The sequence below is a fragment of the Oncorhynchus gorbuscha genome, linkage group LG15 (genome assembly GCF_021184085.1).
Source record: "Oncorhynchus gorbuscha isolate QuinsamMale2020 ecotype Even-year linkage group LG15, OgorEven_v1.0, whole genome shotgun sequence".
NCBI classification, from domain to species: domain Eukaryota; kingdom Metazoa; phylum Chordata; class Actinopteri; order Salmoniformes; family Salmonidae; genus Oncorhynchus; species Oncorhynchus gorbuscha.
In genome coordinates this window covers 27,062,264-27,089,212 of record NC_060187.1, presented here as the reverse complement: position 1 = coordinate 27,089,212, position 26,949 = coordinate 27,062,264, and the positions used below count along the sequence as shown (strand labels likewise).

At 48.0% G+C, this 26,949-nt stretch overlaps 1 protein-coding gene across 1 annotated transcript in view; it reads right to left on the bottom strand.

Moving 5' to 3' along the window:
* fryl (furry homolog, like) overlaps positions 1-26,949 on the bottom strand; it is an 80,045-nt gene that overhangs the window by 29,600 nt on the left and 23,496 nt on the right. Inside the window, 41 exon segments of the mRNA XM_046300592.1 lie at positions 1,903-2,519; positions 2,684-2,778; positions 3,040-3,227; positions 3,434-3,555; positions 3,884-4,085; positions 4,327-4,509; positions 4,670-4,773; positions 4,862-5,012; positions 5,078-5,190; positions 5,262-5,349; positions 5,576-5,747; positions 5,828-5,968; positions 11,244-11,509; positions 11,706-11,874; positions 11,981-12,080; positions 12,189-12,343; positions 12,584-12,694; positions 12,792-12,952; positions 13,053-13,225; positions 13,362-13,453; positions 13,565-13,622; positions 13,803-13,927; positions 14,100-14,301; positions 14,645-14,913; positions 15,101-15,187; positions 15,303-15,482; positions 15,665-15,887; positions 16,047-16,154; positions 16,235-16,367; positions 16,602-16,773; positions 16,910-16,996; positions 17,117-17,225; positions 17,472-17,575; positions 22,686-22,787; positions 22,994-23,092; positions 23,378-23,470; positions 24,109-24,277; positions 24,424-24,504; positions 24,991-25,070; positions 25,669-25,765; positions 25,854-25,993. Of these exon segments, the coding sequence (XP_046156548.1) occupies positions 1,903-2,519; positions 2,684-2,778; positions 3,040-3,227; positions 3,434-3,555; positions 3,884-4,085; positions 4,327-4,509; positions 4,670-4,773; positions 4,862-5,012; positions 5,078-5,190; positions 5,262-5,349; positions 5,576-5,747; positions 5,828-5,968; positions 11,244-11,509; positions 11,706-11,874; positions 11,981-12,080; positions 12,189-12,343; positions 12,584-12,694; positions 12,792-12,952; positions 13,053-13,225; positions 13,362-13,453; positions 13,565-13,622; positions 13,803-13,927; positions 14,100-14,301; positions 14,645-14,913; positions 15,101-15,187; positions 15,303-15,482; positions 15,665-15,887; positions 16,047-16,154; positions 16,235-16,367; positions 16,602-16,773; positions 16,910-16,996; positions 17,117-17,225; positions 17,472-17,575; positions 22,686-22,787; positions 22,994-23,092; positions 23,378-23,470; positions 24,109-24,277; positions 24,424-24,504; positions 24,991-25,070; positions 25,669-25,765; positions 25,854-25,993 (6,121 nt within the window).

Sequence of the window (26,949 nt, the reverse complement as noted above, 5' to 3'; positions counted from 1 at the left end):
TGGGGTGCAAAGGAGCAAAATAAATAAATACAGTAGGGAAAGAGGTAGTTGTTTGGGCTAAATTATAGATGGGCTATGTACAGGTGCAGTAATCTGTGAGCTGCTCTGACAGCTGGTGCCTAAAGCTAGTGAGGGAGAAGAGATTTTTGTAGTTCGTTCCAGTCATTGGCAGCAGAGAACTGGAAGGAAAGACTACCAAAGGAAGAATTGGTTTTGGGAGTGACCAGAGAGATATACCTGCTGGGGCGCGTGCCACAGGTGGGTGCTGCTATGGTGACCAGCGAGCTGAGATAAGGGGGGACTTTACCTAGCAGGGTCTTGTAGATGACCTGGAGCCAGTGGGTTTGGCGTCGAGTAGGAAGCGAGGGCCAGCCAACGAGAGCATACAGGTCGCAGTGGTGTGTAGTATATGGGGCTTTGGTGACAAAACCGATGGCTCTGTGATAGACTGCATCTAATTTATTGAGTAAGGTATTGGAGGCTATTTTGTAAATAACATTGCCGAAGTCGCGGATTGGTAGGAGGGTCAGTTTTACAAGGGTATGTTTGGCAGCATGAGTCAAGGATGCTTTGTTGTGAAATAGGAAGCCAATTATAGATTTAACTTTGGATTGGAGATGTTTGATGTGAGTCTGGAAGGAGAGTTTACAGTCTAACCAGACACCTAGGTATTTGTAGTTGTCCACATATTCTAAATCAGAGCCGTCCAGAGTAGTGATGTTGGACAGGCGGGCAGGTGCAGGCAGCGATCAGTTGAAGAGCATGCGTTTAGTTTTACTTGTATTCAAGAGCAATTGGAGGCCACGGAAGGAGAGTTGTAGCATTGAAGCTCGCCTGGAGGGTTGATAACACAGTGTCCAAAGAAGTGCCAGAAGTATACAGAATGGTGTTGTCTGCGTAGAGGTGGATCAGAGACTCACCAGCAGCGACATCATTGATGTATACAGAGAAGAGAGTCGGCCCAAGAATTGAACCCTGTGGCACCCCCATAGAGACTGCCAGAGGACCGGACAACAGACCCTCCAATCTGATACACTGAACTCTATCAGAGAAGTAGTTGGTGAACCAGGCGAGGCAATCATTTGAGAAACCAAGGCTGTCGAGTCTGCAGATGAGGATGTGGTGATTGACAAAGTCGAAAGCCTTGGCTAGGTCAATGCATACGGCTGCACAGTATTGCTTCTTATCGATGGCGGTTAAGATATCATTTAGGACCTTGAGCGTGGCTGAGGTGCACCCATGACCAGCTCTGAAACCAGATTGCATAGAGGAGAAGGTAAGGTGGGATTCGAAATGGTCGGTAATCTGTTTGTTGACTTGGCTTTCGAAGACCTTAGAAAGGCAGGGTAGGATAGATATAGGTCTGTAGCAGTTTGGGTCAAGATTGTCCTCCCCCCTTTGAAGAGGAGGATGACCGCAGCTGCTTTCCAATCTTTGGGAATCTCAGAAGACACAAAAGAGAGGTTGAACAGGCTAGTAATAGGGGTGGCAACAATTTTGGCAGATCATTTTAGAAAGTGTCCAGATTGTCTAGCCCCGGCTGATTTGTCGGGGTCCAGATTTTGCAGCTCACTGGATTTGGGAGAAGGAGAAATGGGGAAGGCTTGGGCGAGTTCCTGTTGGGGGTGCAGTGCTGTTGACCGGGGTAGGGGTAGCCAGGTGGAAAGCATGGCCAGCCATAGAAAGATGCTTTCCACACACACACACACACACACACACACACACACACACACACACACACACACACACACACACACACACACACACACACACACACACACACACACACACACACACACACACACACACACACACACACACACGAGGACAAAGGATGTCTGACTGCTATGCCATCTTGGGAATTAAGATAAAAAGCAATAAGGTCAATACCTGCTCTCTTACCTGCCACCTGGGAGGGGTCGACCAGTGTGTGGCGGGAGACGCTGATGAGCTTGTTGAGCAGGTGGATGGTGAGCTCCTGAGTGGAGGCTGAGGTGAAGCCCTTGAGGAAGAGCTGCAGTAGACCAGGGAAGCTGTACCATTTCAGCTTGGCCTGTACTGTTTCCAGCCTCTCCCTGCTGTCTGCGTTCTCCAGGGGCAGCTGACCCAGTAGCTTGTTGAGCAGCCGCAGGGCCAGCAGGTACTCAAACTCATAGTCCGACTCCAGGAGGGAGGCTGCAATCCAGAACACCGTGGCCATCAGGTTGGTGGGGTCCACAGGAGGGATGGCCTCCCCCCCAGGACCCCCTCCTCCACCCTCCCGCAATGACGACAAGCTCTGCGTTCGGGCTAGGTTGCCATGGCTGCCACCCAGCCGATCAGCGATATCTAGGGTGTTGCTGCGGCGACGGTCGCCCTTGCGTTCGCCCATGAGGCTAGCGCGGAGGGAGTTGCTGCGGGCGTGGCCGTGGGGGTAGTGACCGTGGTGGAACAGACCCCCACTACTCAGGTTCAGCTGGCCCGTGCTCTTCCTATTGGCTGCAAACTTAGCCCCCAGCAGGTGCTCGTGGGCAGAAGCCCTGCAGGATAAGAAATTACAATCTGAGTATTTCACTAGTACTGGGTTTTAGACAGTCTCAAAGATGTGTGTGTTGAGAAAGTGTGAATGCACGATTGTGTTTACTGAGAGAAAGCGTCAAAGACAGGCATGGATATATCAGATATTGAATTGGTCAGTGCTTACTTTGCCAAGGCAGTGAGGAGGTCATAATTCTTTACTGTGTCAGCGAGAGTGTCAATCCCTGACTCCAGAGTCAGCAACAGCTCGATAACAAAGCCCTGAGACAGAGGAGCAGAGGTCAACCACCCAGACAGATGGACCCCTGATACTGCAGTACCCAGTGGCTGCTGCTTGGTAACATAGCTGCTGATCCACACTGATCCCAGGTCAGAGTGGCTGATCCCTCTGGAGCATAGTGCCTGTTCAAACTGCGACACTCTGATCTGAGATCATAAGTAATTGATAACAGTGATAGAGCAGATAGCCCAAAGGACATATTTAAAGGTGTTTGTCTTGATACAGGTGGGGGTGTAGCTCACCTGCGCCTCCTCTCCAGGGTCGCCCACCGTCTCTACAAGACGTGAGAGGACATCAGAGAGCGTGGCGGCTGTGAGGGGTTGTTTGAGAGCCCTGAAGATCTGGAAGGAGCGCCCTGCATAGTGACGAGACGAGCACGACAGAGCAGTCTGCAGCGCTACCTCACTCAGCAACTGCTCCAGCTGGAAACCTGATTAACAAACACACACATATATATTTTAATATCAAAATGCAGAGGTGTTACAGACACATAAGAATAGAGATATTTCATGCTAATCAACAACGGTGAATAGAAATATATTTTTGTGGAGTGCTAACAAATGTGGACAGGACAGTCAGTTGTTGAAAGACCGTACAGTAGAAGGAGATAAGGAACAGCATTAAAAACACACTGACCTGACTGGGACTGTTTGAAGACTGTCACTACGTGTCTGAGGAACACACACAGCTGGTCAGCACTCTTTATGTTGGGGTTCTTGGGCGACACGTCCTCATGGTTCCACAGGGGCCCCCGCTTCCTGCAGGACAAGACAGAATCAGGACAGGAAACTAGGGAAGTCAGGCCTATCATCATACAACACATCCAACCCTGATATTCTGATCCCAAAATGTAAAAAATAAATTGTATTGGCACACGCAAACACATGCAATTGAGAAATACCCCCATCCTTTCAGACATGGCTGCAAGCGTGAGACCAGATACATGGATTAGATGAAGTTAGTCATGAGGGTACATCACATGAGACAAATAACTGATATATACAGCTATGACACAGACACACACTTCCACATACATTATAAACAGAATACATCAATTTCCAAATACATGCAGTCTCAGATACTCACCTGGAGGTGACAAACTCGATGAGGGCCTTGACCTTCTCATCCTGCTCGGCGATGATGTCCACCTCGTTAATTAGGGTGGGGGTGAGGTGAGGCAGGGGGGTTCCTCCTGTACCCAAGCTGATGCTGGACGAAGTGGAGCTGGAGCTCAGGCCTGAGTCGGTCATAGGAGACGGCTGATAGTCTGGCACAACGTCACACATTCCTGCATGAGTAACACACACACACAAGCACATGAGAACAGCGATTCATGGCTGAGGAATCGCTATAAACTTGAAATAAAGACAAGTCTGAGATTTCACATAGTGATCTGTAAAGGTAGGAGAGGAAATGAGGACATGGATCTTTGCTGCCCCCTCCTGATCTTATTGGGCAATACAGAATAAAGTCAAAGGGATTTCTGTTCTTTAGTGAAGCTACACAGATCGTTGCAGAGCGCTACTGACCTGTGAGGTTGAAGTCATGGGGCGGTGGCTTCACCGTCAGCACCTTGGGGTCGTTGAACTCTCGGTTGCGCAGCAGCACAGAGGCCAAGGATTGAACGCTGCCGTTATTTCCCTGGACGACCAGCAGGTGAAGCAGGAGGCGTTTGCAGTGCTCGTAGACCTCAGGGTGCTGGTGGTCAAACCCTGGTAGGAAAAACAAAGGACTGATGTGAAAAATCTATTTCATAAACATTAACACTGGCAAATTAAGAGTCTGTTTTGCCTGCAAATGAAGTGTCTAAAGACAAGTATACATCACTCAAGTTGTAATCGGCCAGCTGTACAGAGGTGAGAGGTTAGTTACCTATGAAAATGGAGTGCAGCAGGAGGTGAAGGTAGGCGCTCCACTCCACTTTGACCCCATGGTCTACTATGAGGTCAGTCAGTAGGATAACAGCTATGTTACACCTGAGATACACCACACCAGAGAGTCAGCTGGGTCAGGGAAGAGGTCATACAGACAGGTCAGAGGTCAAGTGGAGGGGGTAAGAGTTACCTGTGAATGGGTACACCAGGGGTGTTGGTCTCTGGCAGGTAGTCCACCAGAGGGGACCAGCATCCCCCTGTCGGAGGAAAGGGGAGGGGCTCGGGACGGTTGTGGTCCATCACCTTCAGACGCCAGTTAGCATACAGCGGCATGGAGTCACCTGGAGAAGACAGGGGATTATCACACAGAAAGTAGAGTAGTATGGCTGGGTGGAGGGTCTCTTACCCTTCTCCTCCTCATAGGATCCTCCAGAGCTGCTGCTGTAGCGAGACTCCAGGCGGTGGTGCTGACGGTTCAGGTTGCTGTTCAGACCACTGTAGATGTCCAGATGGGTGGAACTGCAGACAACAGAGAGAGACAGCTGTAGTCTCACAGGTGGGTCGGTCTGTATCTGTGTGTGATCTCATACCTGTCGTCCATGTTGGGGTCTTTGTTCTTGCTGCTATCATGGTGAGCGTCAGGTCCTGGCACCATTGTGTTACTGCTGGAGGTGGTTCCTGTGGACAGAGATGGGGAAAGGCATCTAGGAACTATGGCAACAAGGTTTAGGAGGAACATGACAATGTTACGACATCATACATACAATCCACAAGTCCACGAGGAAGTAGATGGGGGAATAAGTACCCTAGAAACATCAAGCATCTGTGTTTTGTATCACAGGACAGTAGGCTATAAAATAGAGGAGGTACATGTACAGAAGACAGTGGACAGTGTGATATATACCTGCTGAGGTGACGGAGGGGATCTTGTAGCTGGAGGTAATGCGGTAGTAGGGAGGGTTGTCCATGTGAGTGACAGCAGAGCTCACTGGGTCTGTCAGGTCCAGCTCACACATCAGCTCCTCCAGCAGCTGCATAGTCTTATCCCTGCCCAGGTACACCACCACCCGCTTCACCTGAGGGGACGCACACACATTTTAACAAACATTTCAGATGACCGAATAATTATTGGATAGTGTGTGTAAACTGGACTTACATAGGGCAGGAAGCTGGGTTCACTGTTGACCCCTGACATGCTGATGAGGAAGTGCAGGATGATCTTCAGGTTCTTTGGCCAGCTGTCTGCCAGGGTGGTCCACACGTTCTCTATCTCTGACCACGCAAACTCATCCCCGTACTGCATACACAAGAGCAATACAGTTCAAACTCATCCCTGTACTGCATACACAAGAGCAATACAGTTCAAACTCATCCCCGTACTGCATACACAAGAGCAATATAGTTCAAACTCATCCCCGTACTGCATACACAAGAGCAATATAGTTCAAACTCATCCCCATACTGCATACACAAGGGCAATACAGTTCAAACTCATCCCCATACTGCATACACAAGAGCAATACAGTTCAAACTCATCCCCGGTACTGCATACACAAGAGCAATACAGTTCAAACTCATCCCCGGTACTGCATACATAAGAGCAATACAGTTCAAACTCATCCCCGTACTGCATACACAAGAGCAATACAGTTCAAACTCATCCCCGTACTGCATACACAAGAGCAATACAGTTCAAACTCATCCCCGTACTGCATACACAAGAGCAATACAGTTCAAACTCATCCCCGTACTGCATACACAAGAGCAATACAGTTCAAACTCATCCCCGTACTGCATACACAAGAGCAATACTATAGCACTTCTATTGCAACTTCGTATTTCGTCGTCCTAACGTAGTCTACACTGCTATCTGCCCAGCAGCTAGCCAGCTAGCAAACGTCCACCGTCTACCGAATAGCAGCACTGTAGAAACTATTACACTCAACTGAACGACTTGATTAGTGTAGTGTTAGCTAGCTACATAGTTGTCTTTGCTGTCTTCGTATCCAAGATAATTGTGTAGTTTAGAGCGTGTAGTCTTAGAGTGATTATCTTAATTTACCGAGGTTAGCTAGCCAGCTATTTGTCTTCCTTAACGTAGGAGACACTGCTAGCTAGCCAACAGCTAGCCAACGTCTACTGAATAGAACTTCCGCACTCAACAACCCGGTCGCATTCCGCTTCGCTCCACAGGTAGTATCACATTTTTCATTTCATTTCATTACAGCACAACGGTTTGATTTGTTTGATCGTAGCTAGCTACATAGCTAGCTACATAGCCGTCTGTGTATCAAAGATAATTGTGTAGTCTAGAGCGATTTTCTAGGTTAGCTAGCCAGCTATTGTCGTTCTTTTAACGCAACGTAACGTAATCAACACTGCTAGCTAGCCAGCTAGCCCCGAATAGCAGCACTGTAGAAACTACTACACTCAACGGAACGACTTGATTAGTGTAGTGTCAACAACGCAGCCACTGTCAGCTAGCCTACAAAGTCAACAACGCAGCCACTGGCAGCTAGCCTACTTCAGCAGTACTGTATCATTTTTAATAATTTTAGTCAATAAGATTCTTGCTACGTAAGCTTAACTTTCTGAACATTCGAGACGTGTAGTCCACTTGTCATTCCAATCTCCTTTGCATTAGCGTAGCCTCTTCTGTAGCCTGTCAACTATGTGTCTGTCTATCCCTGTTCTCTCCTCTCTGCACAGACCATACAAACGCTCCACACCGCGTGGCCGCTGCCACCCTAATCTGGTGGTCCCAGCGCGCACGACCCACGTGGAGTTCCAGGTCTCCGGTAGCCTCTGGAACTGCCGATCTGCAGCCAACAAGGCAGAGTTCATCTCAGCCTATGCCTCCCTCCAGTCCCTCGACTTCTTGGCACTGACAGAAACATGGATCACCACAGATAACACTGCTACTCCTACTGCTCTCTCTTCGTCCGCCCACGTGTTCTCGCACACCCCGAGAGCTTCTGGTCAGCGGGGTGGTGGCATAGGGATCCTTATCTCTCCCATGTGGTCATTCTCTCTTTCTCCCCTTACCCATCTGTCTATCGCCTCCTTTGAATTTCATGCTGTCACAGTTACCAGCCCTTTCAAGCTTAACATCCTTATCATTTATCGCCCTCCAGGTCCCCTCGGAGAGTTCATCAATGAGCTTGATGCCTTGATAAGCTCCTTTCCTGAGGACGGCTCACCTCTCACAGTTCTGGGCGACTTTAACCTCCCCACGTCTACCTTTGACTCATTCCTCTCTGCCTCCTTCTTTCCACTCCTCTCCTCTTTTGACCTCACCCTCTCACCTTCCCCCTACTCACAAGGCAGGCAATACGCTCGACCTCATCTTTACTAGATGCTGTTCTTCCACTAACCTCATTGCAACTCCCCTCCAAGTCTCCGACCACTACCTTGTATCCTTTTCCCTCTCGCTCTCATCCAACACTTCCCACACTGCCCCTACTCGGATGGTATCGCGCCGTCCCAACCTTCGCTCTCTCTCCCCCGCTACTCTCTCCTCTTCCATCCTATCATCTCTTCCCTCTGCTCAAACCTTCTCCAACCTATCTCCTGATTCTGCCTCCTCAACCCTCCTCTCCTCCCTTTCTGCATCCTTTGACTCTCTATGTCCCCTATCTTCCAGGCCGGCTCGGTCCTCCCCTCCCGCTCCGTGGCTTGACGACTCAATGCGAGCTCACAGAACAGGGCTCCGGAAGGCCGAGCGGAAATGGAGGAAAACTCGCCTCCCTGCGGACCTGGCATCCTTTCACTCCCTCCTCTCTACATTTTCCTCCTCTGTCTCTGCTGCTAAAGCCACTTTCTACCACTCTAAATTCCAAGCATCTGCCTCTAACCCTAGGAAGCTCTTTGCCACATTCTCCTCCCTCCTGAATCCTCCTCCCCCTCCCCCCTCCTCCCTCTCTGCAGATGACTTCGTCAACCATTTTGAAAAGAAGATCGACGACATCCGATCCTCGTTTGCTAAGTCAAACAACACCGCTGGTTCTGCTCACACTGCCCTACCCTGTGCTCTGACCTCTTTCTCCCCTCTCTCTCCAGATGAAATCTCGCGTCTTGTGACGGCCGGCCGCCCAACAACCTGCCCGCTCGACCCTATCCCCTCCTCTCTTCTCCAGACCATTTCCGGAGACCTTCTCCCTTACCTCACCTCGCTCATCAACTTATCCCTGACCGCTGGCTACGTCCCTTCCGTCTTCAAGAGAGCGAGAGTTGCACCCCCTTCTGAAAAAACCTACACTCGATCCCTCCGATGTCAACAACTACAGACCAGTATCCCTTCTTTCTTTTCTCTCCAAAACTCTTGAACGTGCCGTCCTTGGTCAGCTCTCCCGCTATCTCTCTCAGAATGACCTTCTTGATCCAAATCAGTCAGGTTTCAAGACTAGTCATTCAACTGAGACTGCTCTTCTCTGTATCACGGAGGCGCTCCGCACCGCTAAAGCTAACTCTCTCTCCTCTGCTCTCATCCTTCTAGACCTATCGGCTGCCTTCGATACAGTGAACCATCAGATCCTCCTCTCCACCCTCTCCGAGTTGGGCATCTCCGGCGCGGCCCACGCTTGGATTGCGTCCTACCTGACAGGTCGCTCCTACCAGGTGGCGTGGCGAGAATCTGTCTCCTCACCACGCACTCTCACCACTGGTGTCCCCCAGGGCTCTGTTCTAGGCCCTCTCCTATTCTCGCTATACACCAAGTCACTTGGCTCTGTCATAACCTCACATGGTCTCTCCTATCATTGCTATGCAGACGACACACAATTAATCTTCTCCTTTCCCCCTTCTGATGACCAGGTGGCGAATCGCATCTCTGCATGTCTGGCAGACATATCAGTGTGGATGACGGATCACTACCTCAAGCTGAACTTCGGCAAGACGGAGCTGCTCTTCCTCCCGGGGAAGGACTGCCTGTTCCATGATCTCGCCATCACGGTTGACAACTCCATTGTGTCCTCCTCCCAGAGCGCTAAGAACCTTGGCGTGATCCTGGACAACAAACTGTCGTTCTCAACTAACATCAAGGCGGTGGCCCGTTCCTGTAGGTTCATGCTCTACAACATCCGCAGAGTACGACCCTGCCTCACACAGGAAGCGGCGCAGGTCCTAATCCAGGCACTTGTCATCTCCCGTCTGGATTACTGCAACTCGCTGTTGGCTGGGCTCCCTGCCTGTGCCATTAAACCCTACAACTCATCCAGAACGCCGCAGCCCGTCTAGTGTTCAACCTTCCCAAGTTCTCTCACGTCACCCCGCTCCTCCGCTCTCTCCACTGGCTTCCAGTTGAAGCTCGCATCCGCTACAAGACCATGGTGCTTGCCTACGGAGCTGTGAGGGGAATGGCACCTCAGTACCTCCAGGCTCTGATCAGGCCCTACACCCAAATAAGGGCACTGCGTTCATCCACCTCTGGCCTGCTCGCCTCCCTACCACTGAGGAAGTACAGTTCCCGCTCAGCTCAGTCAAAACTGTTCGCTGCTCCTCTGGCTCCCCAATGGTGGAACAAACTCCCTCACGACGCCAGGACAGCGGAGTCAATCACCACCTTCCGGAGACACCTGAAACCCCACCTCTTTAAGGAATACCTAGGATAGGATAAAGTAATCCTTCTCACCCCCTTCCCCCCCTTAAAATATTTAGATGCACTATTGTAAAGTGGTTGTTCCACTGGATGTCATAAGGTGAATGCACCAATTTGTAAGTCGCTCTGGATAAGAGCGTCTGCTAAATGACTTAAATGTAAATGTAATACAATTCAAACTCATCCCCGTACTGCATACACAAGAGCAATCCAGTTCAAACTCATCCCCGTACTGCATACACAAGATCAATACAGTTCAAACTCATCCCCGTACTGCATACTCAAGAGCAATACAGTTCAAACTCATCCCCGTACTGCATACACAAGAGCAATACAGTTCAAACTCATCCTCCTACTGCATACACAAGAGCAATACAGTTCAAACTCATCCCCGTACTGCATACACAAGAGCAATACAATTCAAACTCATCCCCGTACTGCATGCACAAGAGCAATACAGTTCAAACTCATCCCCGTACTGCATACACAAGAGCAATACAGTTCAAACTCATCCCCGTACTGCATACACAAGATCAATACAGTTCAAACTCATCCCCGTACTGCATACACAAGATCAATACAGTTCAAACTCATCCCCGTACTGCATACTCAAGAGCAATACAGTTCAAACTCATCCCCGGTACTGCATACACAAGAGCAATACAGTTCAAACTCATCCCCGTACTGCATACACAAGAGCAATACAGTTCAAACTCATCCCCGTACTGCATACACAAGAGCAATACAGTTCAAACTCATCCTCCTACTGCATACACAAGAGCAATACAGTTCAAACTCATCCCCGTACTGCATACACAAGAGCAATACAATTCAAACTCATCCCCGTACCGCATGCACAAGAGCAATCCAGTTCAAACTCATCCCCGTACTGCATATACAAGATCAATACAGTTCAAACTCGACCATTTATCAGCAGCAGAGTACATTTCGTGTGTGTGGTAGGTTGCGGTCGTACCTTGGCAGTCATGAACATGAGGTTGTTGAGCACCATGGTGGTGGCGTGCGGGGAGCCCCAGCCCTCCCCACGGAGCCAACGGCGGCTGTTGACCATCATATCACGCTCGTGGCCGTCCTCCTCATCCTCACAAATAGGGGTCTCCTCATGTCGCCGTGGCGACGGCTTGAAGTCCACCAGCTCCACATTGTTCATCCAGGGCAGGAGGTAGTGCAGCATCACCTGGCGACCACCAGGGTGTGCTGTCTGGATACGCTGGCTCACCTCTGGGGTAGAAAACAGCAGTCACCACATCAATAACAGTCACATTTGTACCAAATGCCAAAGATATGGCTACGGACCAGAATCTCAAATGACAGACCATTCCCCTTATAAAGGACTACCTGAACCAGGAAGGCATTTAAGATGAGCCTAATGAGACAGATGACTATGTGGCAGTGTGTGATGTGTAACGGTGCAGACCTGAGAAGATGGGCAGGGTGAGCTCTGGGTATGTCCTGGCCAGCTCCTCAGACAGCTGGTAGTAGGAGACAGAGTAGAGGTGTGGCAGCGGGGAGGGAGGGCTCAGGATCCCATCTGTTCTCTGGATCTCCAGTTTATGAGCGTAACGGAAGAGCTTGGGCTCCAAGATCTGGGGAATAACCACAGAGAATAATCACATTAAGTACATACTGGACTAAAACCAGCTGACACAGAGCAGTAAATAAACATGGTGTCCAGGAATGTGTCACACCAACCTGCAGCAGCTGCATGGCCACCTCATAGATATCTCTGGATGAATCGGCTGCCTTAAACAGGATGAGATTCAGCAGCACCACGGTGTCAAACTGGTAATCCCTGTAGACCATATCAATCACATTAACACATTATGGATTACAGCATTTCAGTTAATACACAGAAAAACAAACACGCCCTATAAAATCAGAGAAATTAATCTGGACGTGCCTGTTGTGAAAGACGTTGGCGATGGCCCTGAAGCAACCGGCAGCCACGCGCCGTGAGCCAGTGTAGCAGCGGTCCACAGCCCAGAACATCAAGTTACTCTGGTCTGGGTTCAGCTCCAACAGCAGCATCACCGCCTCACAGCCCAACTGGTGCACCTGCAGGGGGAGCCCAAGACACCATCAGGGACCATCAGCACAAGCCCTCAATATGCACTGCACTCAGTGAGGCACCTCAAGAGTCGAGCCATTTCCTTTCTTTCATCGGCACCACTAAATAATTCAACCGTGAATGTTTAGTCTTACTGTTTTACGATCAAATCAGATGAAAGACAGCAGCTGGTAATAAAGGGATAGTTTAAGCGCAGCAGTGAGGCTGCAGTGTAGAAGGGCTCTTACCTTCCTGTCCTGAGAGTCCAGGATGTTGTCCAGCCACTTGTAGAGATAACCATCAGAGGAGAGGCCAACGTTATCAGCCACTGGACCACAGCACAACACTGCAGACATGGCCTACAAAGTAAACACACCCACAGTAGACAAACATTTACCACGTTCGGACTCAGAAGTGTGTATAGTGTTTAGAGTGTGTGTGAACAGCTGGTTGTACCTTGAGAGCACAGTACTGGTGTCGGTTGATCTGCATGTTGCGGTCGCTGTACCGGTCCAGTGGGGTGAACATGATGCTGAAGGGCCCGGCCCAGTGGCTGAACAACATGAACAGACTGTGTCTTAGAGACTGCTGAGGGAAGATGGTCCTCCTCTGGTGCACTGGTGAGAATACACACACACACAGAGATGTCTAACAAATACTGACAACACACACATATACAGAATTTTACAATTTGTAGTAGGTGTGTGTGTGTAGTACCTGGGACGTTCTGAATGATGTTGGCAACCAGAGCACTAAAGTGGCAGCGGATGTCCTTCAGTGTGTCTGAGTCTTTGTCATTCTCAGCCTCCAGCAGCTGTCTCGTCAAATCCACATACTCCAACAGCACTGAGTTCAGAGAGTGACTCTCCCCGTCCAGACCTCCACTCGCCCTGCACACACAGGGGGTACACGATGGGGTCGGTAAATTCAAAGATGGAAGGTCCATGATTCTTTACTAGGATACTATACTCTATAACCATATGTAGTTCTATCGCTATTAGGACATCTGGCCTGGTTTCCACTGACGTCTGACTGATGACACCAGCATCAGCCAGCAGCTCAAAGATCCGGACCAGCTGGACCCTCAAGATGTCACGACGCCTGCGTCGCTTCATGTTCTGCAACAGAGGAGAAGAGTTACTACTGAGCAGGGCGAGTGTTGTAGGAGGTACAGTGTTTTGATGTTAGATACATGACTGAGATGCGAGGGGTAAGTGAGCTGCACCCACCTCAGGTCTCCTCTCCAGAGCCTCCTTAATGATGGGGTTCAGTTCCTCTATCAACTCTCTGAAAGACAATAGAAGGTAAACTACATGCCCACACACACTTACTTACCCATTACATACTGTACCTACTAACCAAATAACCCCAAACTAGGCAATATAAAAATTAGCAAATTCAACCAGGCAACTCAAAACAACAAAAAACATGACTACCAGCCACATACACACAGGGCGGCTCTCTCACCTGAAGGCCAAGGGGTTGGTCCTGCCAAGCCCCAGGACAAGAGACTCTGTGATGTCCATGCTCTCAGAGCGCATCATCGGGACAACGTGTTTGAACAGGGACGAGGGGGACGGAGTGCCAATAATCTGGATACACAAAGGCCACAAATCGATATGACAACTCAAATCATTTTAAAATCTAGAACGAAAGGAACTAAACATGGCATAGGATTATCATTGACAGCACCCAGGTAAAACCTTGCAAAACGTATACATTTTGGGGGGGATTGTTGATCACTGCGGGGTCATGCCCTCTGACCTTTGAGTCGTAGCTGTAGCCGCTGTCTGGCGTGGACGCCAGCGTCTCAGGCGGGGAGCAGCGGATGGAGCCAGAGGTTGAGGAAGAGTTGGGGGAGGAAGTGGCGGAGCTACAACAGAGGATCAGGTAGTTCCTCCACAGCCCCACGTACGAGTCACCACTGCTGCTCAGGCTGTTCAGCTTCTTAGCATTTATAGGGCTGCTGCGGGGGCACAGGTCAAACAATAACAGGCAGGTGGTATTAGAAAGTTACTGAAATAATATCCATGTGTGCCACATACACACATTATAAAAGGCCGGCAGCAACTGTCGTCTTCACGGGGCTCATATCCATAAACAGCTGAGAGCTAGATCTATTAGGATGATGTTACCCACAATCACACGCCGAGTCTCCAGTGATGATGTTCACTGTACCATCACCATAGACCAATTGGTGACATCATCCAGCACTCTAATGAGCAGACTGCAACCACATCCATTCTAAGTGCCTTTTAACAACCTCAAATGTAACACACACACACACACAGAAAGGCCTAGAGACATACTTGATATCCACTTGTGGAGAGAGCAGCTGCAGGCGAGTGTAGGCGAACATCCAGGCGTAGTTGAGTGCGGTAGGGCAGTGCTTGGGCAGGTGCTCCTGGCGCAGGTAGCTGGACAAGCTGATGACCCAGGGGTCCTGGCCCTGTGTAACGTGGGCAAACACCCAGATGTGCGACGGGCTGACCACGTCAAATTGGTGGCTGATGGGAGACGAGCTCCATTCTGCCAGCGTCTGCAGGTCGATACCACTGGGGCAGTATAGCAGGTTGGTCTGCAGGGGAGAGGGGAGGGTCAGGATGTGTGTGTGTGTGTGTGTGTGTGTGTGTGTGTGTGTGTGTGTGTGTGTGTGTGTGTGTGTGTGTGTGTGTGTGTGTGTGTGTGTGTGTGTGTGTGTGTGTGTGTGTGTGTGTGTGTGTGTGTGTGTGTGTTGTATTAAACAACAGCTTTGCCATTCGTACCTGGTCAGCTCCTGTGAGATGGATGAAGCTCTCCAGCACAGAGGCACTTTGTCTGTCCATCACATCTATGACCAACTCCTCATCTCCCTGAGAACAACAGACAGTAACCATCAATGTGTCTCTTGCACCTTACCTGAGAAACACTGCATCTCATTATTTTTGTCACTTTTAGACCTCCGTCTATCAGCGAGTTGGTAGTTACCTTGGCGATGCCCAGAGCGGTGTGCAGGGCTCGGACCTCTTTGAGGACGTTAACAGCCAGCCTCCGGGTGGCAGGGCGACAACTGCACAGCACCACCAGTGCCAGGCCCTCCACCACATGCAGAACCCCCCACAGAGGAGAGCGTTCCAAGGGCAGAGATGGCCCGCTGCCAGGGCCCTGCTGGAGCACACACAGAGTTACTTTCTTACACAAACCCAACTCAAAATACACAATAACCCTACTACTACAGTACAGAGCAAGGAGTTCCAGACCCTTTCCTTGTACAGAGTTAAAAACACACAGAGCAGACCAAAATATAGCAGGACAAAAAGCGATGCCATAGCTATCCACTCTCCACCCACCTTGTTGCTGGTCTGGACTGCCTGCCTCCACTGGCTGATGAGCTGCAGCAGCATCTTGATGGCGTTGTCCAGCAGCGTGGGGTGAATGTCAGTGACCTCACGCACAATGAAGTAGACAAAGCCAGAGAGCACGTCCTCCCTCCACTCTGGGAAGTCCAGCATCAGGGCCTGCAGGGTGGTGAAAGCCAGGCCACGCAGCTCCTCATCCATGTGGATGGTCAGCCTGAGGAGGACAGGACACTGTGTTCAAACAATCACAGAGCTTTTTAAAGACACAGCTTTTGAAGTCCTTCCTCGTGATGCTGAAAATATAAGCCCCATTGCTTTGTTCATCAATTAGTCCCAGACAGAGGTGGTGCATGTGAAGGAGTGGGGTCCTTACTTGGCCAGCAGCTCGATCAGGTCCTGTCTGCTCATGCCATCTGGGATCAGCCTGGGGATGGCCGCCACACACGTACGGAACAGATCAATCTTCGGCTTCCTTTCCCCCCTGCAACACAACACAGTTAACAAATGTGTAAAGGACACTCATGTTACGGGTCACATATGTTAAGTCAGAGAGGCACTTGCGTGATCATATCCTCAGGCTCCTTATTGGACATCTGGACGTTGGTCATGCTCATGGAGCGCCCCACCTCCTTGTCCAGGTGACGCAGCATGTTGTCCAGGGCCTTCCTCACTGCTGGGTAGTACAGTGACATGCCTACACACACACCCATATATATATATTACTCTCACACTACACATTTGACCCTAAAATGACCCACTGCCATAAGCTTATTTATTTATTTGAGAAATGAATTTGACAGGGAGAGCGCATAATCGACATTTCAGTTTCAACATCAATGTAAAATTGCCGGAGTTAGCAACAAAGCTAGTCATATCGGAGTGATATGGCCCGTTGTGACGGGAAAGGAGCTCAGAGGTGGTGACCTACCGATGACCTTGGCCTCCTCGTCAGTGAGGGTGGTGGCGAGGAAGATCTTCTTGATCCGCAGGGTGTTTCCTGAGGGCATGATGGCCCCTGTGGTGGGCATGGGCGGCTCCCCGTCCTTCTGCTGCAGACTGTCAGCTATCACCAGGAAGGCCCTCAGGCCAATATTCATCCTCTAAGAGAGACAGCAAGAGAACATGTGACAGAGGGAGAGAGGAGAGTGAGAGGCAGGAAGGGACGGTCAGAGAATGAAGAGTGCGATCACAGTGAGAGTATGATTTGATCATTAATGTCTCTCGGCTATCTCTTACTTCTGGATTGATGGTGAATGTCTTGTGAGACTTGCCCACACACAGGAGGTCATAAATGATCTCCTTCATAGCAAAATCCAGCCTTTCCTGTGAAATCAGCCACAACAAACCAATAATCACTAATCATAGATAAGACACAAGCCACAACCTGCTGTTTAGAGTAATTATACGGGAATCACTACTCCAGCATGGCCTCATTAGACATACCTGAGCTATAAACTGGATGATCTTGACGAAGATATTGAGGGGCGTGTCGCGGGGCACCACGCTACGGGAGCCTTTGGGGAAAAGCGCTGAAACGATGCTAAGCAGCCGGCTGCAGGAAACAGGAGAAGATTCAAGGTTTAAACTGGGATGTTCACCAAGGAGACTATAGACTAGACCAGTTCTGAGTGTAGATGCGATTCTAGTTCTGGTTCTACTAAAGGAGTGATGTGGGCACTTGCTTTGTTCTATATGGTGATTTAGGTGCTGTCTGGATGATGTTCATTTCACAGTGTCAGTTCATGCAGAGAAGGTGTGGAGTGGGCCCACAGCCGGTTCTGTCCGGGCTGGTACTGACCTCTGGGTGACGGTGTTGCTCTCACACTTGATCCTGATGATGTAGACCCACAGCAGTCTGTAGAGTGACTCCAGTGCCACACGGGACATTTTGGGATCTTTGTTCTAAAGGGCCAGAGACAGAACACTTTCTTCACCCACATGTCTTCTCACTGTGACAGATTCAAGTCTGGTGTGGGGCATGCCACATAAGCAGGGATCTGACACACAAACCATTCACTTAGACCTACTGTACGGAATTAAGTAATTTATATGGCCCGTTTCATTTATAGAGATGTTTGAGATGCCCCAGTGATGATAAATGACTCACAGCTGTGATTTGATGAGTCTGCTTCAGATCGAAACTAAACTACTGATGTATGAGACTGTTGAAATATCTTAAGCTTGTCAAAAAATACATTTGTTCCAGAGTGACTCTGCCTATGTATAAATGTACAGCATGTTGTGCTGGCTGTAGTTTATGACGCATGTTGTGCTGGCTGTAGTTTGTGACGCATGTTGTGCCAATTTGTAAGTCGCTCTGGATAAGAGCGTCTGCTAAATGACTTAAATGTAAATGTGCTGGCTGTAGTTCGTGACGCATGTTGTGCTGGCTGTAGTTTGTGACGCATGTTGTGCCAATTTGTAAGTCGCTCTGGATAAGAGCGTCTGCTAAATGACTTAAATGTAAATGTGCTGGCTGTAGTTCGTGACGCATGTTGTGCTGGCTGTAGTTCGTGACGCATGTTGTGCTGGCTGTAGTTCGTGACGCATGTTGTGCTGGCTGTAGTTCGTGACGCATGTTGTGCTGGCTGTAGTTCGTGACGCATGTTGTGCTGGCTGTAGTTCGTGACGCATGTTGTGCTGGCTGTAGTTCGTGACGCATGTTGTGCTGGCTGTAGTTCGTGACGCATGTTGTGCTGGCTGTAGTTCGTGACGCATTTTGTGCTGGCTGTAGTTCGTGACGCATTTTGTGCTGGCTGTAGTTCGTGACGCATGTTGTGCTGGCTGTAGTTCGTGACGCATGTTGTGCTGGCTGTAGTTCGTGACGCATGTTGTGCTGGCTGTAGTTCGTGACGCATGTTGTGCTGGCTGTAGTTCGTGACGCATGTTGTGCTGGCTGTAGTTCGTGACGCATGTTGTGCTGGCTGTAGTTCGTGACGCATGTTGTGCTGGCTGTAGTTCATGACGCATGTTGTGCTGGCTGTAGTTCATGACGCATGTTGTGCTGGCTGTAGTTTGTGACGCATGTTGTGCTGGCTGTAGTTCATGACGCATGTTGTGCTGGCTGTAGTTCGTGACGCATGTTGTGCTAGCTGTAGTTTGACGCATGTCATGCTACAGTTGAAGTCGGAAGTTTACATACACTTACGTTGGAGTCATTAAAACTAGTTTTTCAAACTACTCCACACATTTCTTGTTAACAAACTATAGTTTTGGCAAGTCGGTTAGGACATCTACATTGTGCATGACACAAGTCATTTTTCTAACAATTGTTTAGACAGATTATTTCACTTATCTTTCACTGTATCACAATTCCAGTGGGTTTCATTCCAGAAGTTTACATATACTAAGTTGACTACCTTTTAACAGCTTGTAAAATTCCAGAAAATGATGCAATGGCTTCAGATAAATGATGTCAATTAGCCTGAGTCAATTGGAGGTGTACCTGTGGATGTATTTCAAGGCCTACCTTCAAACTCAGTGCCTCTTTGCTTGACATCATGGAAAAATCTAAAGAATCAGCCAAGACCTCAGAAAAAATTTGTAGAACTCCACAAGTCTGGTTCATCCTTGGGAGTCATTTCCAACCGCCTGAAGGTACCACGTTCATCTGTGCAAACAATATTACGCAAGTATAAATACCATGGGACTACACAGCCATCATACCGCTCAGGAAGGAGATGCATTCGGTCTCAGAGAGATGAACCTACTTTGGTGCGAAAAGTGCACATCAATCCCAGAACAGCAGCAAATGACCTTGTGAATATGCTGGAGGAAACAGGTACAAAAGTATCTATATCCACAGTAAAATGAGTCCTATATCGAGGAAGAAGCCACTGCTCCAAAACCGCCATAAAAAAGCCAGACTACGGTTTGCAACTGCACATGGGGACAAAGATCGTACTTTTTGGAGACATGTCCTCTGGTCTGATGAAACAAAAATAGAACTGTTTTGCCATAATGAGCATCGTTATGTTTGGAGGAAAAAGGGGGATGCTTGCAAGCCAAAGAACACCATCCCAACCGTGAAGCACAGGGGTGGCAGCATCATTTTGTGGGGGTGCTTTGCTGCAGAAGGGACTGGTGCACTTCACAAAATAGATGGCACCATGAGGTAGGAAAATTATGTGGATATATTGAAACAACATCACAAGACATCAGTCAGGAAAGTAAAGCTTGGTCACAAATGGGTCTTCCAAATGGACACTGACCCCAAGCATACTTCCAAAGTTGTGGCAAAATGGCTTTAGGACAACAAAGTCAAGGTATTGGAGTGGCCATCACAAAGCTCTGACCTCAATCCTATAGAAAATGTGTTGGCAGAACTGAAAAAGCATATGAGAGCAAGGAGGCCTACAAACCTGTTACACCAGCTCTGAAAGGAGGAATGGGCCAAAATTCACCCAACTTAGTGTTTGACCCAAGTTAAAAAATGTAAAGGCAATGCTACCAAATACTGATTGAGTGTATGTAGACATCTGACCCACTGGGAATGTGATGAAATAAATAAAATCTGATATTAGTCACTATCAAAATGGTGATCCGAACTGACATAAAACATGGAATTTTTACTAAGATTAAATGTCAGGATTTGTGAAAAACTGAGTTTAAATGTATTTGGTTAAGGTGTATGTAAACTTCCACTTCAACTGAAGGTGTAGTTTGTGATGTATGTTACGCGAGCTGTAGTTAGTGAATCATTTTACGCGAGCTTTAGTTTGTGATGTAAGTTACGCTAGCTGTAGTTCGGGATGTTCCAACCTCCGGGGAATGTTTGTACAGCTGAGCATTCCCAAAAATCTGTGACTAAAGGTGCCATTACACAGTGCTGCCATTCAAATCCATGCACACAACATTCTCTCCAATATCAACACAGCTGACAGCCATACAAAGGATTCTTTCAAGGGTACTGCAATAACCTTTCCACCCATCAGTGGTCCATGGAGCTGCGAGGGTGCCACACACAGGAGCATGTCAACACCAATGATAAGAGAATTGGGTGTAACTCAGGACTATGAGAGCACACAAAATGCTGCAGTACTCTATGGGTCTCCAAAAATAAACTACAAAATCCATTTGGAGCGAGTCCTCAGATCTACCAACAACCCTTTCCAGGTAACTGGCTTCAAACCCCTCAAGGAGTAAGGTAGGTATCTGAGAATGTGTGCGCTTGATGCACCAGCTCGATGCGCTAACCACTACTACAACACACACAAAACAGCAAAGCCATAAACCACTAGTAAAAGACAAGGCAGCAAAGCACAAGCCAACATTGCATCTCAAAGAATTGTGTGTCTAATAGCAAAGTGTCCAACCACTACTTTCTCTGTAATCTTCACTCAATGAGCTCCACTTTAAGAGGACTATCAGATTCCAGAGCCTCGTTGCCCCTGGTTTAGTAGCTGCATCCCCTCTGTGCTCCAGGACGAGGTCAGATGACCTCTTGGATGGTGTCATGCCACCATACAGACACCAGACAAACTCACCTGCAGTGTCTCAATCTGCTTTCGGATGCTGTTGTTAGACGGCATCTGGAGCGAGTGAAAACGTGAGAAAACGACAGGAGACACTGAGTGTGAGGATGTGGGGAGGTAGACATGCAGGTTAAAAAGAGAACAGAGCGACAAAAAAAAACTAACTCACTTCGATCCACTTGAATCAGTCTCATATTAGACACAGAAGCAAGATGCAAAGTATGAAATGCAAAAGTAACATTGACACATAAAAAAATGCATCTATGTTCTATAAAGACTAATGTAGCCCAAATGAGATAGTTTACATTTCAACATGTACCTTTATTTTCTAATATTTCATACTTCCTGAAAGTGATGAAATGAAAGATGTGAAATTGACAGGGAAGGGAGAAAACACACAAAGCAGGCCAAGGTGAAGTGAGTAAAAAGTAAGTAGATCGTGCGAGGACAGGGACAGTGAAAGGAGACCAGCTTGGAAAAAATATGTATGTTACGACTATAACACACACAATGTACTAGGCTCAGAAATCTGAGCAGGTCCACCCATCCCATCACTAGTCTGATACACTGTACCAAAGGTATCACTTTAACCCATTGAGTTTTCATCTCCTTAAGGCACACAACTGAATGGATTTGAATTAGCATTTGAACTGATCATCAAAACAAGGACAGGTTAAAATGGCCCAGTGGACAATAAGAGCTAAATCACACACTCAAACAAATCTCCACCAGAATCATGGTTCCACCACACAAACAAGGGAGCTTACATTAGCACCAAATAGGCTTAGGGGGTTAATTAAAAACTATAGAATCAAAGGGAATCTAATCTCTCACAGGGAATCAAAAAGCAAATCGATCACCACAGGACTGTGATTATAGAGTCAGTTCAACAAAAGAGTCACCATAGAATCACCACCACAGAGCAAAGGGAATTATAGCACGTCCACCATGGAATCAATTCAGAGTTGAGGAGCGAGGAGACAGTCACACAACACAGAGCATCTCGGCAGAACTAGCTTGAGGATGGTACAGGAGAGGAGCACGATTGATCGGTTTGTGATTGGTTTGCAGGGGGTTGTCGGACAGGGGAGGAGGAAGATATGATCGTTAAGGCACACCCTTTAAACCAAGAACACCTCATGGAGTTGTGGTGTGCAGGGGATATCTAACATCACACTATGACAATTAACAACATACCTGGTAAAGAACATTATTCTAGAGCAGTAAGGTTTCAGTCATAGTAACAGTGATAAATGATAGAACTTGGTATGCAATAAACATCAAACATGAGTATTTTTTTTAAAGGAGGCTCATAGCACTTACTACTGCCTAAGATCATCTAGTGGATCATCTATTTTCATAATAGTCTTTAGAAAATTATACTCAATTACATGGCCCACTTTTAAACATTAGGGAATCCACTGTCTTTAAAATGTAAAACTAAGTGTCCTATTAAATGTGAAATTGGCATGGAAGTCTGCATTTTCCTTCATAGGCCAGTATACTAGGTAACTGGTTTAGGTGATTGTGCTGTGTACCTTCAGGTGAGAGAGGCAGTTTGTGAGGAAGATGTGCCAGTTATTGAGGAAGAACAGCTTCTGACTGACACACAGCAGGCACGTCACCAGAGGATACAGAGCCTGAAAGAGAGAACACAAGAGAGAACACACATGTCAACCACAGAAGAGAGGGGAAGGAAACGAGAAAGAGAGAGAAGTGGGAAAGAGGGAGATGGTGTGAGGAGATTAAGAGTTAACAAGTTGATGTCATAAAAAGAGGGAAACGAGACACAGCAGAGAGAAGTGGAGGGAAGGTCCAGATAATAGTGTGAGAAAAGAGACGTTACCAAAGAGTGCTTCTTTCTGGAGCTAAGGTCAAAGGTTGTCTGGTAGAGCATCTCCACAAAGTTCTTCAGGCACGGCACATTGACTTCATTCTTCACCGCCTGCAGGGAGGAAGGAAGCTGTCACCACTGAGCACATTCAATATGTGCGACTGAAATGGTACCCTATTCCCTAAATAGTGCACTACTTTTCACCAGGGCCCATATATAGGGAATTAGGTGCCATTTCATACACATCCAATGACATTAGCCAATCGAAGGTGCTTTTTATGGTAGCTAACACAGAGGAATCTCTGATACAGAAAGGCTCTATCCTACTATTAACTTGTCTAGCCATAACCAATGTGGGGTTTTCCCATGTTGTGTTGTCGTCTGGGTGGTACTCACAGCAGCAACAGGGATGAGGATCTCAACAAACAGGCCAGCCAATGCATGCTTTATGTCCTTATCCTTCACCTCCAGGAAATACTGGGCACACTCCTGAGGAACACACAGACACATACCAACATGGATGACAACAGTGACACATACATAAAGAAACCAAATGCACAAATGGAAAAACAATAGACCGTGCAACAGATTGTCACATATGGGCAGAAACCAACAGACGTAAAGGGAATGTGGTGGCACAAATAAACTACGGCAGATTACCCAACATGTTCCATCAGCATGCTGGGAAATCAGGGCTTGTTAAGAGGGGAGCATATTGAGTGAGCTTTTTACTGCCGTATTGAGCTTAACGAAAAGGCCTTGCTCCGTTCAGTGCTCTTGGCACCGTGATCTGCTATCTGATCGTTACTCATCTGGCTTTATGAGGCTCTGCAACAGAGAGCTGCTGAGCTCAAACAAAACGGCTGCAGTAAAACATCCATCCTGGGTGTAGTTCAGCAGAGAGCCATTAAATCCCTATACGCAGCCACTCAGACAATCAGATATACAGTCCTGTACAGTCTGGGCATCAAATAGACTAGATACACGCCTGTTCATGGACACATCAGGGTTAAATTCACTAAAAATGAAGTTTTGAAACAGGGAGGGACTACCTGAAATTGTCCAATAAGAAATGCTTATTGTTTTGGTACAGTTTGCCAAGGTGTGCTCCACCCAGGATAACTGACCTGCATGAACTGGAAGGAGGCCTCAAAGTCCTCCACGGGGTACATCTTGACCCTGAAGAACTTCATGCCCATGATGAGGCTGATGATGCTCTGGACCACGTAGGGGCTCTGCTCCTTCTGCCTCAGCTCCTTCAGCTCCGTGATGAACTTCTTACGCACCGCCTGGAACCTGGAGACACACATTTTGACTAAGTCTTCCATAAGGCGCGGGCTCCTTCTTAATATATAGTTTAGGAGTAAAAAGGAGTGTCATGTTGAGTTATTTGGCCTGTGTTAAAATGACTTGAACTTGGAACAATGTGAGAAAACGCTTACTTTGACTGTGTGAGCACTCCGATGACCTCAGCATACAGGTCTGCGATGATGTGCACATTGACAGTGTTAGGGCCAGAGCACCTGCCAATCAGAACACATCCATGGTCCACTCACACTCAGAGAAACAGCTCTCATGATTTGTTAACACAGGGGGCATGAAGACACTGACCATGACACATCAGACCTGCTGAGGAGCAGCTGAACAAACAAACCCATTAAAGGAAATAGCATCCCAAACAGTGTGATAAAAGTTATGGCCGATCAAACATCCATCTCTCTAAAACCACAAGCATGTAAGCTGCATACTGTAGGGTTGAAGCAGTCGAGTGAAGGTTTACTCAAGTTGTCTGACAAGTGGTGATTGGGTTTCCTTTAAGTGACATTAATATGTGGACAGACCATAAAGTCACACATTGGTCATAAAAAACAGTCAATTCAAACACCCATAAAGGAATGAGTGAATCAACTGCAGAGCCAAAAGCCCTCTGGAATATTGTGTGCTAGACTAAAGTATAGTATGTGTATTAATGTTGTGTGTGTGTGTGTGTTGTGTTTGTTTACACTCACCCCTCTTTGTGTTTAAAGTGCTTGAATGCCAGGTTCAGAACTTCATGTACTAAAGTATCTGGCACGGGGTGAAGAGGAATCTGTGACGTGAACATGAAAACATCATATTAGGTACATCAATACTTCCTTCATGAGGTCTCTCTCCCTTTACTAACATTCATTATCCTCCCTGTTGGAGCCAAGGACAACCAAGCCCTGAGATCTGTGAAGGTTTGTTCTAAGAGAGAGTGGTTTGGATCTGGATAGTCTGGGGTCGGTCTAGATACTGTAGGTTCAGGATGACAGCTCGCTATGCCTTGGTATGCTGGCATTGCAGTGACAGTGCATGCTGTCTACCACACTGAGGAAGGGGACTCATCCAACAGACAGACCAGACCAGACACAGACCAGACCAGGCACAGACCAGACCAGACCAGACACAGGCACAGACCAGACCAGGCACAGACCAGACACAGACCAGACCAGGCACAGAGACCAGACCAGGCACAGACCAGACCAGGCACAGACCAGACCAGGCCAGACCAGGCACAGACCAGACCAGACACAGACCAGACCAGGCACAGACCAGACCAGACACAGGCACAGACCAGACCAGGCACAGACCAGACCAGGCACAGACCAGACCAGACACAGGTACAGACAGACAAACAGGCAGAAGTAACGTTAAACAGGACTCACCTGTTTTAAAACTTCAACTGAAACTAAACAGAATATGAAATCTATGGCTAAGTCCCTCCGCTCCAATAGGTAGTCTTTATCCCGATGCTGTTCATCCCTAGAGAGAGAGAGAGCGTTATGACAGATTGTGGGAAGTGAGGGGAGGACAGGCGAGAGGGATGAGCAGATTAGGAGGAGTATCGTACCCTTTGGACTTGGTGCTGGAGCGAGGTCTGTACTCATAGGACTCATCCTCAGTGCCACTCTGCCGCCGGTACCAGGCAAACAGTGTGCGCAGCAGGGAGGGCAAACAGTGTTCCGCTACGGAGCTCATAGAGCTTATTAACTGTGAGAAGAACACACACACACACATTACAATAGCTAGTTATTACAGCTTACAGGTAAAACATCATGAGAATATGTACATAAAGGTCAAAAACATGAACACAAAGAAATCCTCACCAGAACAATCTTAATCACCAATATGACACAGACTCTGAGGTTCTATATTTGACGTAAAAGGCTCCACTGTAAGGAGATGAGGAGAAGAGGATGCAGGGAAGGACATCGAGAAAGACGGGGACCGAATCACTGGGTGACATACAATACAGAACAGGATGTATAGATTGGAATTGTAAGTGCAGTGTTTGATGACATGTCGAGCACAGTGAGGCCCTATCCTATTGAGCGGCTAGCGCTAAAGCTAAGGGCTCTGCAGTGCTATACAGTCAGAACGTGGGCCGACCAACAAACAGGCTCTGTTAGAAACACCTCATCAGCACTTTGATCATCAGAATTGCAACCTCATAGTGTGAATGTATTATCTATTAACATCCCCTTTGCAGACTAAAAATGGTAGGGGTATATTGCCATAATGCTAGCAATAAATATGTTTCTACTTCAACTATATGCACCAGAGCAAACAAAAAGTCAATCTATGCATGTCAAGTATATAGTTTTTACTGTCAGTCAATCTGCAGTGGGGTAAAGTAAGTAGTCTTCTACACAATGAATGGTGTGTGTGTGTGTGTGTTGAAGGACAGTGCGGTGTGCTGAGGGTGCTGGATGATGGATGCTGGGAGGGAGAGTTATGCAACTGCTCTCTGTGCCCTCCCGGCACTAGGCGGACAGACTCCAGCACCCAACACTGATTCACTGCTAAGGATGACACAGCGATTCTGCTCCCTCTCCCTGTATGCTCGTTCTACCGCACTCAGTCACAATGGAGGCAGCTGGATCTATAGTGCACCATATCCTCATTGGCGTTGTGCTGTGCTGAACAAAGCACTCTGCAGCAGCTCC